This window comes from Branchiostoma floridae, chromosome 4, assembly GCF_000003815.2.
Source record: "Branchiostoma floridae strain S238N-H82 chromosome 4, Bfl_VNyyK, whole genome shotgun sequence".
In the NCBI taxonomy this organism is placed as follows: domain Eukaryota; kingdom Metazoa; phylum Chordata; class Leptocardii; order Amphioxiformes; family Branchiostomatidae; genus Branchiostoma; species Branchiostoma floridae.
The window spans coordinates 13149011-13164621 of NC_049982.1; the positions used below are offsets into that span (position 1 = coordinate 13149011).

General features: G+C 40.9%; 1 protein-coding gene across 2 annotated transcripts in view; it reads left to right on the forward strand.

The window, feature by feature from the left end:
- The window catches only part of LOC118414736 (gamma-aminobutyric acid type B receptor subunit 2-like), a 52603-nt gene that overhangs the window by 29929 nt on the left and 7063 nt on the right, over positions 1-15611 (forward strand). For both annotated transcript variants that reach the window (XM_035818947.1, XM_035818948.1), the window contains exons 3-10: positions 4099-4233; positions 8214-8384; positions 9830-9940; positions 13333-13398; positions 13785-13979; positions 14224-14472; positions 14784-14847; positions 15171-15254. In XM_035818947.1, the coding sequence (XP_035674840.1) occupies positions 4099-4233; positions 8214-8384; positions 9830-9940; positions 13333-13398; positions 13785-13979; positions 14224-14472; positions 14784-14847; positions 15171-15254 (1075 nt within the window). The remainder of the gene's footprint in view (positions 1-4098; positions 4234-8213; positions 8385-9829; positions 9941-13332; positions 13399-13784; positions 13980-14223; positions 14473-14783; positions 14848-15170; positions 15255-15611) is intronic.

The window sequence follows — 15611 nt, forward strand, 5'->3', positions numbered from 1 at the left end:
CTCAGGCATGTATATGAATTTGCGCATACCCTGCAGCCACCATGGTCATTTAACTGTTTCCGTGGCACTCACCTCCCAACAAAGTGAAGACAAAGTACCCACAGCTCAGCATAACTTAGTGTGATGTGACTTCACACACAGCGGGACGACAACTCAGGGACCGTACAGCAATATCCTGACGGTATAATTTATTCTCAGATCTTAACTATTGCAGAAATTATTGCAAATATACTCATTATTTGCTTTCCTTTTACATTGTAAATTTGGACTGAAATATGATAAGACTGAAATATAAAACCCAGGAAGCTTTGCAGCAATATTAGCATCGATGTTTATCTACATTATTTTCTTTCTTCTGGCAGACATGGGACAGACACACACGGGAATTTTCCGTATATCTACATGTATAAGAGGTGTCCTGAGGACATGGTCTAACATGTAGAATGTCCGATTTCACTGCTGGCGAAACTATGGTCTACTGTTTGCGGAGTAGGAAACATAACAAGGAACCGCAGTAGGCTACCATATGTCATATTCCATCACAAGACATATGGCATATGTTCAAATAATCCCGTTAGTTCTCCATGTTAACGACCTGCAGAAGCATATCACAGGAACACTTTTACTGACTTTGCATAATTCAGACTCTAGTTCTCGTAACGTGTAACATGAAACCATTCGATCTACCTACATTAATGGCATTTCGCCCAGCAGAATGTCCTATACGGTATGTCACAGTCCCGATGGCCTGACCAGAGATCTCCAAGGAAATCACTTTACAGCGTCAGTGTCAGTTGTAATGGGGCCAGAGTTCAGTTAACGGACGGTGTATGAGGAAACTTAAATTATTGATCTTAAGGTAACGGATTACTGTAAACACAGACAGAGGGTTGCCCTCCCGGATGGGATTGACACATAATTCTCAGGCGGCCCAGAGATATACCCATAACAGCCTGCAGCACGAAGTGGTATTGCCAGCGCGCGATTCTCAGAGCCAGTTCAAAGCAGCGGAGTTTAGCTTGGAGTAAGATGCATTGCTTGGATAACGGTAAAACGTGAGATATGGTACTAGATGCGTCAGTATCTCAAATTCAAGTGCTGTATGGAAAGTGGTTTACCGACTAATGCAGCATTCGCCATTTCCGTCGAGGTATTTATAAGTGATTTATTTGGCAGTAAAAAGGGACACAGCGGCATGAATGTAAATATAACGTTAAGTGTGTAAATCCGTCAAGTTTAATGTCAACTGGCGTAAATAACTTGATAAATGTTACTTGCTAATTGAAGGCAAATAAAATCACAAAGACACATTCGTCCAGGGAGAATTTGCTTATGAATAATTAGCCATAGAAAGGCAAGCGCAGACACTTATCAAACATTGACTAAGGTGCTAATTGCGTTTTAGGGCAGGCGGTCTATTTTTAGTTATCGACAGTAGTACAGTTTCTGGTCAATTGTAAGATCAAATGCAGATGCGAAATTCATGAAAGGTTTTGACATCCTACATATATAAAGTTGCTTGTATGGATGAATTTGTATAGCCTTAATTTTACTATGGGGATTCATGGTGAGAAGCGTTTAAGTATGCTCTGCCACGTAAGCCGTTATCGGTCTTTGAAAGCTTATGAAGGATTCTTAAGAGTAGCTCGTTCGAATAGTAAATTTTTACCGTAGTACATCTGCCAGCCTCTGGCCTAGGATTTTACCTCGTTAACACATCGAGGATGCGTATCCATCGTGGGAACTCCTTTTCCCTGTTTGAATTGAATTTTCTTGAAAGAAACGTATCTTATATCGTAAGTCGGGGAAGAGTTAATTGAACTTTCATGGCTTTTAGATATGCCTGTGGACATGAAAGCATAACTGCTTTTTCCAAGCCAGTTTTCTGTTGTATCTTTGTAATATGTTTTGGGCCCAAAGCAAAAAGATACCGAATCAAAACCTGAATGAGTGAACCACGCAGAGCAGATACAGCTATTTGCAACTCTTCTTAAGATGTAACAAGTATAGATCGAATAAGGAAGGCCACTGACTGCGAACAACTCATCAGAAACATTTCGTCGCAGGTCGTCTTAATTGTATCTTATCAAGTACCCAGAGCTCATGGTAATGTCCTTTTCTTCTTGTTACTTTCTCTCATCGCCACCATTAGCTCATTATTTACACCTTCATGTGTCAAGGTGATCTAAAAAATTTAATATATGGGGGACCACAGAACAACGGATGACCGATTTACCAGAAAAAATCATCTTGAAACCACTCCACTGCAAAATTGGACTATTTGATCCGGATAAGACAGCGATGTATCCGATGAACATCCTAGAATCGATTTGCTGCGAAAATGGGTCAGAAAGACGCTCCCGTAAACGCTAGGCTTCTGTTAAACTTTAATGTATCGTTACGTACCTCACCGACGGCCAGTTCATCAAAGGCAACACCATCACCTTCGTATTGATTGTCCGTTGAATAGGCCTGGTGGAAAGGCGAGTGAAAATAGCTGCGTGTTACTTAGATGGAACCTAGGAAAGACACAAAGGTGTCAAAACTACTCTTGTATTACAGATAGCGAGAGGAATATACATGTGGAATCATCCGCAACCCCTAGACAATGTGAAACGTTGAAATGCCTTACCATATTTCACTGCACATGCTGAAGTTGTCAATAGCCTACCACTGTGTGTTCTAGAAAAAAATATATTAGCTTCAACGAAAACTAATTATCAGTGTCCATCGACGTTCCCATCAGAACAGGGGGGAAAGTTAAAGGAATCTATCTTGTCCAGCCCTCACAAACTGGTCAGGTTTGGACCTGCCAAAGTGTAATGTGTAAAAGAATCGTACTGAGTGTGTATAAAACATATCTTGATACCTAGACGTACATTACAGCTTCAGCTTTAACAATTTTGGGGCTGATGAATTTTAAATATCTGAATTCAGATGTTATAAGATTTGTAAAGCCTTCTCTTAACAGCCAAATACTAAGACCCCGAATATAGATTGGGCTGTCGTCTGTTTCGCGTTATTTCGAATACTTTAACAAATAGCACCACGATCGTGAGCTTCTACAAAACTCATAAATACAAATTATTGTCCGACCTGTGTTGAGCCCTATTTCCCATGGGCACCGCTCTATTTCATATAACTTTAATGTAGCCCGTCAAGTTACACAAGAGCAAGTCGTAATTGGATTGTCTCCAACTTTCACCTCTGTGCAAAGCATTACGTCAATAAAACGAAGATTGAAGACTTTCTCTTATAGGAAGGTTTGAACTTTCGTCTCCTGAAGTTCTCTAAACATTCATCATAACGCTGATAGGATCTTTATCACTTTATGATATTTCCTATCAACTTAACAAACATTGATGCCTTACGTTTCTAAAATAGGAAACAACAATCGACTCAGCAGTCAGTTAAGCTACCACAGACTAGGCCAGCATCAACCTAAAGTTGGGCAAAATTAAGGGACGTGATTTGAATGTCGATTATTTAGGGACCTTTAACCCTTAATGCCTTCGAAAGGGCTTTTCAAAATACCATTTAGACAAACTATGATACTGGCCTTACTGGATTAATCATATTTTTAAATGCTCACTTAAGGTGGTATCTCACTGCACTTGGGGCACCGGTGCGTTACTGCGGGGTCAAAGATTACTCAACGAATTTCAGAGATTTCTTACGTTTTGTGAATTTTGTTGTCTTCTACGTCATACGTTTACGCAGGACGCAAGATCTAAATTATAAAACATCAGCGAAAAAAAACACAACAGTGCCACAGTAAACGAACCCAACAGTGCCGCACCAGTGCCCCAAGTGCAGTGAGGTACCACCTGTAGACTTGTAGAAGAGCCTGCCGCATGTGATAGAAAAACGTTTAAGGAAGTTGTATGATATCTCGCATACCAGCTTTCCAGAAAGCCTGTTGTCGTTGCTAATGACTAGCTAAGCTCTAGTGATACATGTGGTTCAATGCCAATGCAAGTATACATGTCAAGACAATGGTAGACAAGTTGATGGAGGTCTTGAGCTAGCATGCGCCATTCCCGTGAAGTGACTATAAACAAATGCTGATAGTTATGTTAACTGATGTTGTGTCCCCAGGGTGGTCGTGCCGTTGCCGTGTACCACCTCATCATGAAGCTGTTCCATGAGCCCACGATGATCATGATTCTGGGCCCGGGTGGCGCGGTGGTGGACCTCATCGCGGAGACTGCGCCTATCTTCAACCTTATCCAGGTCAGGACACATCCATATCCTGATATGTGTCAGACACACGACTGCGAGCTTTAGGGGCATTTCCCCGTGTGTGTGTGTGTGCACATCAAGGCTGCACTTCCTCGAGTCCGGGTCTAGCGACCGTCTCTTCCAGGGAATACTTAAGAAACAGTATGTGTGTGGAAGTAAAAGCTAGCCCTCTAGCAATAAGATTAGCAAAATTTCAGTTTCTTCGTCAACATCTCGAATTTTAACAAACACTGTTATAATGAGAAAAAGGATTTTTCCGTCAAGAATGATGCGTTTTTCACGTGGAATTAAACACATCACCAACATCTCTTTAAACACGAAAGTACTGAATACCATCGAAAGGAATACAAAAATGATAATTGTACATGTACATGTATTACCAAATCATTCTAACTTTGGCCTTTAATTTACTTACATTATACAGCAATATTTTGATAACCTCTCCAGTTCCCACCACACAAATTACAGCCAATTACACCTTTATACCGGAAACGACAGTGAGATTCAACTGGGCGATGTTACGAAATACTTGGAGAACCTTAAAAGAATGTTTACAGTATGTTTCTTAAAACTTGTGTGTCCACTTGTATCCATAGCTATAGCAATTCAATTTCCCACTTATTTTGTGACAAAAAGTGACTATGGCCTCTGGCCATCACCCCATCGAAGATTTGAAAACTGCCCTAAAAATAAGGCGGTGTTGACCACAAAAGAAATATAGTGTGTGTGTGTTTGTGTGCGCGTGTGTGTGTGTTTGTGTGTGTGTGTGTGTGTGCGCGCGCGCGCGCGCGTGTGTGTGTGTGTGCGCGCGCGCGCGTGTGTGTGTGTGTGTGTGTGAATATTTCTAGCATTCGCAAAAAATATCAGTGTTCTTGCATTGCTTTTTGCTGTATGCTTGCCAATCGTTGACCTAGATCTGAACTAATTATTAGCGACATATAATTAAGGTCACAATTCCCAGTATGGAAAACACATTAGTCCCTGAATGATAAAAACTGTTCAGATACTAGATTATGAATAATTCATTTCCTTATCACTCTGTGGTGAAAATTTGGCTTATTTTGATTTCATGCAAATTTGGTATTTAAAAAATATTACCCACCTCTGTGGACTGATTTAGTCACCCTTTGATTCACAGCAGATTATGATACATTTACATTCAAACCTAGAAACTCGAAGCCCCTTCTTTTTTTCACTGCAGTACCATAAAACCTTGTTGTAGAAGGGTTGATGTGTGCACTGTTATCAGGTCATCAGGTCAGGTCGTGAGATCGCGTTGCGCAAGCGCGTTGGGCTCAGGCCCATGAGGTTCCGAGTTCGAATCCTGCCATGTCACCGATCTTGAGTCCTTTTACACGTCTCTCCCCACTTAACTAAATATGTGAAAAGTACTAGTACCTTGCTTCGGCTAGTGGCAGTGACAGAGCTTAGGGGCATGTTCGGACATGACGCACCCGCTCACACAAGTCAAGGCCAAGGGTAGGGAGAATACTCGAAATAACAAAACTGCATCTGCTGGGGCCGTCTTTCTTGTGGCAGTTCCTGCATCTACTGGAGTATGAGCGTCAGTAGATGAGAAGGTGGAGACGGATTTGCACACCCCTCATTCGCCTTAAAAAGTCATGTGCAGATCAGGCAAACAGAACGCCGAACATACCACGGCAACTGACTATTTACCTGCCCATCTAACCTCGGCAACTAACCGTTTGCCTGCTCATCTGTCGAAAAATCTGCACAAATCTGTAGAGTGTCTTCTACTTTCTGAGACTTCATACTTTGTCATTTCTATTCTTTTTTTTTCATTCCACTAAATTGGAAGATCAAAACCCATGGATGCTTGGCTCCAATGAAAGGTAATGCAATGGCGTTGCCTCGCGCCTGTGAGGCCCACACATATTGACTTTCTGTCAGCTAGTGTAATACATGAAGCGATGGTACATCTACAGCGTTTATCCATGATGGATGCTTCTATTAGATGTAGTCGCTATACTCATAGTCTCCAAAGAGATAAGCCTCGGTTTGCGCACCTGTATACAGTGCATCTGACAATATGAATTGCCAAAGTCTTTCCTCACTTCGATCAATTTTGCATGTGGAGTTTTGTAAGGAGAGGGATCGTTGTTGCCACTCTGAACGCTGCGGTTTGGGATTACAGTAGGAGCACGCTTGATACTTGATTCAGTTTAGGCGATTTTGGAAGGCAAAAACACATTATGAATTATTGTTCAAGCCACATCACAATGACATGAATGCTCGATAATCAATAACTGAGCTCAACACCAGAATGCTGTAGTACGATAACAATGGTAGATTTTAAGATTCAAAACACGATACTACAACTGTTACAGCAAATCGTTTTCGCGATGTCGGGAGCCATGAGTCACTCAACATACTCACAAATAAGCTGGATTATGGGTCCCTGCTCAAAATGGTATTCTTATAGCTAGAAACTAATTATTACTGGCATACTTAATTTAAAGGTACCAGAAATCCTGAATGGCAAATGCTGGAAATTATCTACTTGTGACATGTGTTAGCTATTTGAAGCTTACACACCACCATTAAAAGATCATGCAAATGTGCAATCCATTTACATAATCTAGGATGAAATGTGAACAGAAGGACTTAAACACTGACAATGTATCTAATTTTGGCTAAGAAGCCCATCATAAATAAATAGATTATGTTTGTTACAACCTCATTTGCATAGTTATGCATTCAATATGAATAAAGATATACAAAGTCTTTAAACTTTTCATGGGGTATAATATCTTCGAACTGCTGTTGATGTATCAACTGTATCCAAACATTGCTATTCAGATAAAAGCTCAGTTTCTGCTTCATAAAAACGAGAAATGCCGACGCACAAACTGGACGCATGACCATCGCGATCAATCGACATATGATGACAATGCTTTAATTTGCTTGCGTCTTGTTTTAATGAATAAGAAAGTCGTTGAAACGGTCTGCGTGGGACAATGATGTCCTAATGTGGATTTCATCACTGGGGTCAAATCAGCCTAGAGATACAGGTACTTTAATTTAAGAGACCTTTAAGGTTCACAGTACCTTGTAGACCCTGAAGATGAATAAGCCTCATAGCGCTTCCTGGGGCATATTGTACAGGCTGACTGTGACGTATGCTAAACAGAGCTGCGGTTAAAGCATGATAGTCTTCAGGCGCTTCTTCCCGTGAGTGCCATCCCTGGAGTTAATTATGTTGACGGCCTTCCGCTATAAAAGTACGATAAAGCAGAATATCAAAAGTTAATGGAAAACTGTAGCAAAGCAAGCTGTTGAGTAGCATTTTGCCAAAAAAATGCTTTGTAGAAATGTGTAAAATGGTCTTTTGATCTGGTCCACTATTTGTATGGTTATTCCGGCCAATACTCAAATCCTGGGCACGTTGCTGAAGTATGAGACCACATCAGGCCAACAGTAACCCATTTCAGTTGTATAAGGCTTTAGCATAAATTGACTACACTGCGCATTGACACACAAAATTGATCTGTGTAGCTTCGCCCTGACCTTATGGACTACACCACACACCACCACTTCAAATCATTAAACAAACAGACAGTGAAAAATTCTATCGAGGCTGATTTCTGCGGCGGTTCAGCCGACCAGCGACTATGAAATGACGCTGATTTCAAAACTGAATCAAGCTCAGTGAGAGAACACATTGAGAAGAATAAGAACTAAGCTGCGTGGAGGTCATAATAAACAATCCCAACTGCTGGAACGACCTACACCGTATACAAAGCAATGACAAATGTCACGTTCTTCAGGGCAAAATAGCATTACCGTTGGGGAGTGAACTTATACATGTAGTACGGTTCATTTGTTATTACTGAGCGGTACGCTCATGTTCCCTGTCCTCCATCCGTCCCCAAAGGCGCTAAAGTGTATATTGGGGTGAGAGCGGAGCCAATATTCGATCCAATTTAAATCCCTCCTTTATTGTGTTCCAGCTCACGTTCTCGACGTACTCGCCGGCTCTGTCGGACAGGCAGACTTACCCTTTCCTGTTCAAAACTATCCAGACTGACAATGTGCACAACCCGGCCAGAATCGCGCTGCTGCAGCATTTCGGCTGGGACAAGGTTGCCACCATTCAGGACACCGATGATCGATTTACAACGGTATGGTCATTATACATCATTGTGCATGCAAAGAAGTTTTCCCCAAGATTCTGGTTGATCGGTAAACTAAGAAAAATAAAACTAGTATGTCGTTTCTTGATAACTTTGAAAACACCATGATAGTTTATTTGTAGTACAATGTATTCGATAAATGATTCATTCTCAACTAGTAATAAACACCGCACAGAATACATTATGCACATTATGGTGCAACTTTGCAGTTGCAGACAAAATACCGGAGTAGGCATGACGTCGTGGAACGTTTCTAATGCAACTAGATTTGGCATTAGCTTGAATGAGCGTAACTTAGACCTCGTTCGGGACAAAGGGAAATAGATATTCATTACCAAGGAGGGGAATCATTCCACAATCCCCTATTTCATGCAAGGTGATAACAAACTTAACTTGGCAGGAACTTTAATCAAGCCGCAGAAACCGGAAGACCCTGCCTTTGATTGGGATAAGCCAGGGATAACCTTTTAGTCTTTCACGTTAACTACCTTGGCCCATCAGAATGACTGCCTGGCGGCCTGACAGATGAGATCTCCTGTAAAGAATACGAAAGCGGGATCGATTCGCACCTAAGTCTGTGATGTGACAGCCCAGAACTACGCACAATTTCATCTGATCAGAAGTATTGACCGTTTCCCAAAGTCGTTTACACCATCCGTCACATCTCCGAACAAGTCGTTCCCTGATTGCAGCATCACTCACCCACCAACAAAATTGACTGCAAAGCTCATGAGAATACCTACCTGTGCTATAACGTTACCATGGGGATTGAAATGTATTATTTTGCTGATATGTCTAGATCAAAATATTTTACGCTTTCATTGTTGGCCAAATCGAATTGACTGTTGAGGGACAATCAAATTTTGGTGAACTGGTGGCTTTCTTTGTAACCACAGAGGAGCATTTTTTTTATTTTTGATTGATAGATTTTGGTGTCAGAACAAAGTGGTACAAGTTTTGGCCGCCTAGCATCTTTCCGGAAACTGCAGTTGTATTCTTATCGGTACTTTTGACAAATACAAACTCTAGCTATCGACCCTGTGTTAAGGCGGCACTAGTTGCATGATGAGAGCACAGCCTAGTGCTTACATTGGTGCTTTGTCAAACGGAATGGTCAAGACAAAATGTCTTTTGTTATTGTCTTCGAGGAAAAATTCTCTAACGTTTCTCTTTAATTAAGGCAGAAAAAATCTATAATTGACACATTCGTCGTCTTCTATCATAAGGTAATTGGTGGTAATAACTTTGGCACTTCCCATTTCATGCGCAGATGCATCTTTATTGCAGAATATTTCCAATAATGTTACAGCTTCAGACTTCCATTGCTTCTGACACAATTTACGTCTCATATGGCCAACAATAGATCGATTTATACGGCCATTTCTGCCTTAATTTGACCCGGAGTGATATTAACTGATGCCATTTCTCAACAGATAGCGTCCAATTTGAATGAGTTGCTGGGAGAGGCGAACATCACCGTCCAATCTTCGGGAGGTTTCGGCAAAGATGTGACATCACAACTCAGCCAGCTGGAGAACCTCAAGGTATCAGTACTGTTGATTTCACCAAGTACCATCATCTGATTCATTACCTTCATTAAAAAAGGCGGTACTATTTGTGGAATTTTGCCAAACGAAGCTCACAACACCATCATAAATGAAATAGATCATGCTAATTACAGTCTTAGTTGCATAAGCAATGAGACAAGATGAAAAATAATAATCCACAAAGGATTCAATAATCCAATAATCCATAATCCATTTTGAGGTCGCCAAACTCTTCTTGTGACTTGCACCGATGGATTTCTGTGTTCTATCAAGGAAGAATCTATACAAATTTGATGTTGTGGTACGTATACATCATTGTGCAAGAGCTACATGAATCTTTCATTGATTTAACAATCATGTAGCATATTCAGCGAAAACGTATTGCCAATTACTAGATTTTATCAGAAGATGCTGATATAGACGGTACCAAGTAATGGGCAAGATAGTACAGATTAAAACCTTTTTGTTCCATGGAAAATCCTATTACCTGGGAATCAACGTCTAACTGTTAAAGAAAGATAATTACACAGAGCGATGCTATTTATGGTATGGAAAAATTGCAATACAGTTAAAACTTTAGAAAATGATGATATCACAATTTGCAATTAGAAGTTGGGGCATAACTCTTTCATCTTAATGTATATGAAGGAGATGCTTTTGTTTGAAGCTCAATAAAAGCTTATTTCTTCGCGTGGCGGTAACTCTGTCTGATATCGAAGTAACAGTTATCTGTTTGGTTCTCCTTTCTTTACCATAGATAATCCGTAAAACGAACGCGTGCCGGTTTTAATAACACTTTATTTCGCTGATAGTTATATTCGATGATGGTCTGATTAATAAGCTTTGCAGACGGATTACCCCAGAATTGAACATGTAATTTGGGTTAAATTTATGTATGTTACTCAATGATATGTATACAGGAAGGTAATTTCTTATAGCTTGCGAATTCGAATTAATAACGACTATTGGAACGGAGAGAGTGAGTGTGGTAACGCTTTGTATGTAGTGTATGTATTGCATACGCAAGCGTCTGATCAAAGTGGATACGTGAGAAAGTTAGAGTCCTTAAAACAAATTATCTTAAGGCATCATTCTCCAATACAAAACTTGCACTCTCAAGTTTACTGACCTTTCATACTTCCTATTTTATAATCATTAGGACGGCTAGAAAATCGATTACATATCGCGTAATGTAAATTACGCACGCGCATGTTAAACAGTCATCAAATGCCGGAAATTGAGTTTCTGGATTCATTCTAGATTTGCAGTGCTCTTCCAGTAGAATCTGCCGGTGAGATCAGTAGGTCTAAGTCATTGCGTCTGCAGTCTATCACTGCTTTAGCTAACATTGGTTAGGTACTTGGCACGACCTTGCGTGTCTTCTCCAGAGACACAAACTCAAACGTCTAGACGATAAGTAGAACATGGGAGAGGCAATACGCGTTGTCAGTTGTAATCTTAAAATATTCTTGGCATTCCCCTGTGCAAAGCATTATTATCAAGTGCTGCGCTAGCTGTCATGTTGCCGTTTTTAATAAGGAAACGGATCGACTTGGCTGGCGACGTAAACCCTAAGTATGTAATTTTGATAAATGTGTATGACGGGGTATTGTAAGATTAATCTCTACCTAGTAAAAAATATTCTTCTACGAGGTGAAAGTCTTGATGTCCGTGGCAATAATAAGATAAGGTACCCCCAAGAGGGTAAGGAATGCTGACTATTGGAATGCTTTTATCTGTGATTTAAGTACCATATCATGTGCCTACTTTGATATATCTTAACCAGATAAGTCTATTGGGGATACAGTAGCATTGGATACCCATCCACTGTCAATATATCCCCAGTGGAGTTAGTTGGTTGGCAGCATCATGAAAATGTCCTGAATTTTGAAAATTCGTTTGGCTCAGTCGTCAGTTGATAAGATCTTTCCGACACCCTTTGGCCGTCTAGGTGTTTTCTGACGTACTTTTACGTAGAGCACCGTTAACTTCCACATCCCGATATATCAAACGTCTTCGAAACAAGAAATGGAAACAATAAAAGGTGTAGTCTATAAAAACTTTATGACAAAGAAACGTCTCTCTAGTGCTCGTCGCAAGCGCCGTAAGTAATTGCCAACTATTCTTAAGCATGAAATATACATCGAAACACATCGAATGAGCAAGGCAGAGACAGGAAGATAGATACAGTTGGCACTTGGGGATGTGAAGCGGTAATGGAATTCTGTAAACTCCTGCATACAAATGTCGACGAGGATAACCCCCGTAAAAGGGTTATCGGTCACTGTTATCGCTGGAAAACGAGTACTAGTCATTTTGGACAGGACGAGATTTCTACGATGAATAACAGTGACACAACGCCCATGTGTCCTTTCATGTGTAGCGTACAGCGACGGGATTGTACTCCTTCAGGACATTCTGAAACTTAGTCAATATGATCGTGAATAGGTATAGTGCGTAACGTCAAACATGTGGATCGAGACTTTTCACAGTAACAGGAGATAAGAAAATCGCTTACATATGTAGATAGAGTCAAATGTATTTCATTGATGGTCTCGGTGACGGCTGCAGAAAAGCACAAAACGTAGGATTGCATACAAGCAAAGGGGATTTTATGAGTAGCTACACATTCCTTATCTGACTCGATGCTGCTCTTTATAACGGTAAACTGTGCCCATATACAGGGTATTCGTGCGCTCAGCAAGGTTATGGCATGCGTATCATTCTTTCAAATCGCAATAAAAGGACGTCGTATTGATTACATCCAGGCAATTTTCTACCAGCTTCTGTGAGGATTTGTTGTGGATCAACTGAAACGGAATTGCGCATTATCGTGTAAATGATTTGATGATAAGTTGGGTCATATCATTGGCTATCGTTTGTTCGCTCCACAGCCTCCGAACCACGATCCGTGCCGTTTATATTGTCCACTAGGGCAGCGACGTCTCTGCGACCGCGCCGTAACCGAGATTGGACAGAGCGATTACCCAATCCTATCATGAGATAAAAACTCGTTGGAGAATATTTTCACGCTTGACTTGTCAAAAATATTCTTACATTTTGCATGGTATTCCAATTATAAAACTAGTATTACAGAAAAGGCCTTACAACCTTTGACCAATAGCACAGCTACCTGCATGCAAAGGCTCCTAGCCAGAGACACAAACATGCATGTCACATCGTACATTTCTCTAGTCTCACACGTCACAACCACATTGGAGCCGTTAAGTCTAAGCTGGAAACGTCCATTATGAAAGGCATTAAAAAAGGCACCTGTTTGGAGATATTAACCATCTAAATGGAAACCCCATGTCATGTGATGATATCATTCCATTGCAACGTTTGCATTCAGACTATTTCAAATGATTTTTTTGCCCTGTTTGAACTAGGCTGTAGACGCTAGGATCGTGATTGCCCTGATGGCCCCACACCAGTGCCGGAAGCTACTCTGCTGGGTAAGTCTCACTGTACAGATACGTCACACATCACACAAAACGAAATGACAACATATGTATGGCCAACGGCAAAGATGTGGATGAACAGAACGGGTGTCTTACATACGTCGAGCATTTTCCATATTAGAATGAAAATTATTGATACAAGTGTGGCTATCAAGCACGGCCATATGTACTTCATAAAAGAGTTTTGATAACGAAACCCAAACAGGTCAAGATATGGGCTGTGGAAGCCAATGAAATGGCAAGTATTGAATAAAATCTTCTTCCGAAAAAATATGGCATCAGTATCTGACAGTTTGATTGCAGCTGACTCCTCATCTCTTCATTCACAATGTTGTTGTGTTTATGTGTACATTAATGAATGTCCATCATCAAACCTCCAGGCTTATAATAACGGGATGTATGGTTCTCGGTACCTGTGGATATTCAATGGTGCCCTAAGGGAGAACTGGTGGAAGCCACGGAAGTCTGACACCCTGGACTGTACAGCAGAGGAGATAGACCAGGTCATGGAGTACAGCATATCCACAGAGCCGTCATTCTTCGCAGATGAGGGCGAACAGGGCATAGCCGGATATGTAAGTAAAATTACCATAAATAAAAGTACGTGGGTAGGCAAAGATGCCATATTCCTGTAAAAAATATGTTGTCCCAAACGTAGAATTACTTCCGAAAGATATGTGGGCAACACCTAGTCACTTGCAATTATGATACTATAAATTAACCATGCTACTTCGGAAAGTATTCAATTATCATATAGCAAACTGACTTTATCTAGTGATAAAAATGAAGTCTATAGTCATGCTGTCTTTCTACTACCAGTCGTCTCCAAACGACTACTGGGAAGCACACGTGGACTACGCCAGGTTGAAGTACGGCGCGCCGGAAGCCAAATCCACAGTCTATGTACCCCTGGCGTTTGATGCTGTTTACGCCGCGGCGCTGGCTCTGAACGCGTCAGCCGCTGAGCTTCCGGCCGGGAGGGGGCTGGAGGACTGGTCCTACGAAGACAGCAGCATGAGGAGCGTGTTCTTTCGCAACATGGAGAAGACGAACTTCTTGGGAGTGTCGGTGCGTGCCGAGATTCGCATTAGATTATCTTCAATGCTTTCATTTACTAACGACTGTAATCACTTATCACCTCAAGCTTGACATGAATTTGAGGATAGATGCGTGGTAATTACCAGAATATCTGCTTCTTTAGGCTAAATCAAAAGTCTTGCTAGCTTTCGCGCCACACCCCGTAAGCTTTTATCTCTTCAGATGATTAAAAGAAAATGGCAAAAGCGTATTGCCCATCAATTTTCCTCTGTCCTTTATTTCGCCTAGTGTGGGTATTTTCTGTCATGAATTCTTTCAGACCCAACTGTCTACAATTACAGGGTCCGGTCCGCTTTGACAAAACTGGTGACCGCTTGGGCCGTATCATCATTAAGCAGATCCAAGGTGCGGATACGTGTTTTTTTTCTTCTTTTATTGATCTTCGTAAACGCTAAAGGGCCGAGTAAATGAAGTAGAAAAGTTAAAGGACATAAAACATTTATTCATCAGAGGAGGTGTGATGGATACTCTTTATTTGCAAGACAGATTTATTTCAACTAATGAGGACAAATTTGTCGCTTGAGAATAAAACCGATTGCTACACCATGACATGTACGTTCATTAAAGCAATCTGGTCAGTAGAAAATATTGGATCCGCTCTGTTCATATCGATCTTAACATTTTACCAGCTAGACTGTAGACCTAATTCTGCCATTTTTTTACCTTAGACGGCAAAGCTGTAGAGGTTGGAAAGTTTCACGCTTACGAGAAGAAGATAATATGGAGCGACACAACCCCTCCCAAGTGGAAAGGTAAATGAAAATTACCATATTTTGCATTGTTATGTATGTTTTATTTTTTTTCTTTATATCCTTTTAATCTTCTTTTAGCTATTAAAGCAACTATGTTCTTATGCTTGACGACTTTGTATATATTTCTCTGACGTTTATCTCTCCCTAAGCCACTTAGCATACTTATCACTTTGATGTGTAAGGTAGATTGACAGACACTTTTTAACCTGAGGACAACTGCAGCCGATAAACGCTGCTGGCCGCGGCGATGATATCTATTCTATCACCACGGACAGCCGGGTAATTGGAAGCGTGAAATTAACTTTATCTATGGGAGTCAGCAGGTCCTCTGCTAGGGATGTATCAGTCGTGTCACGT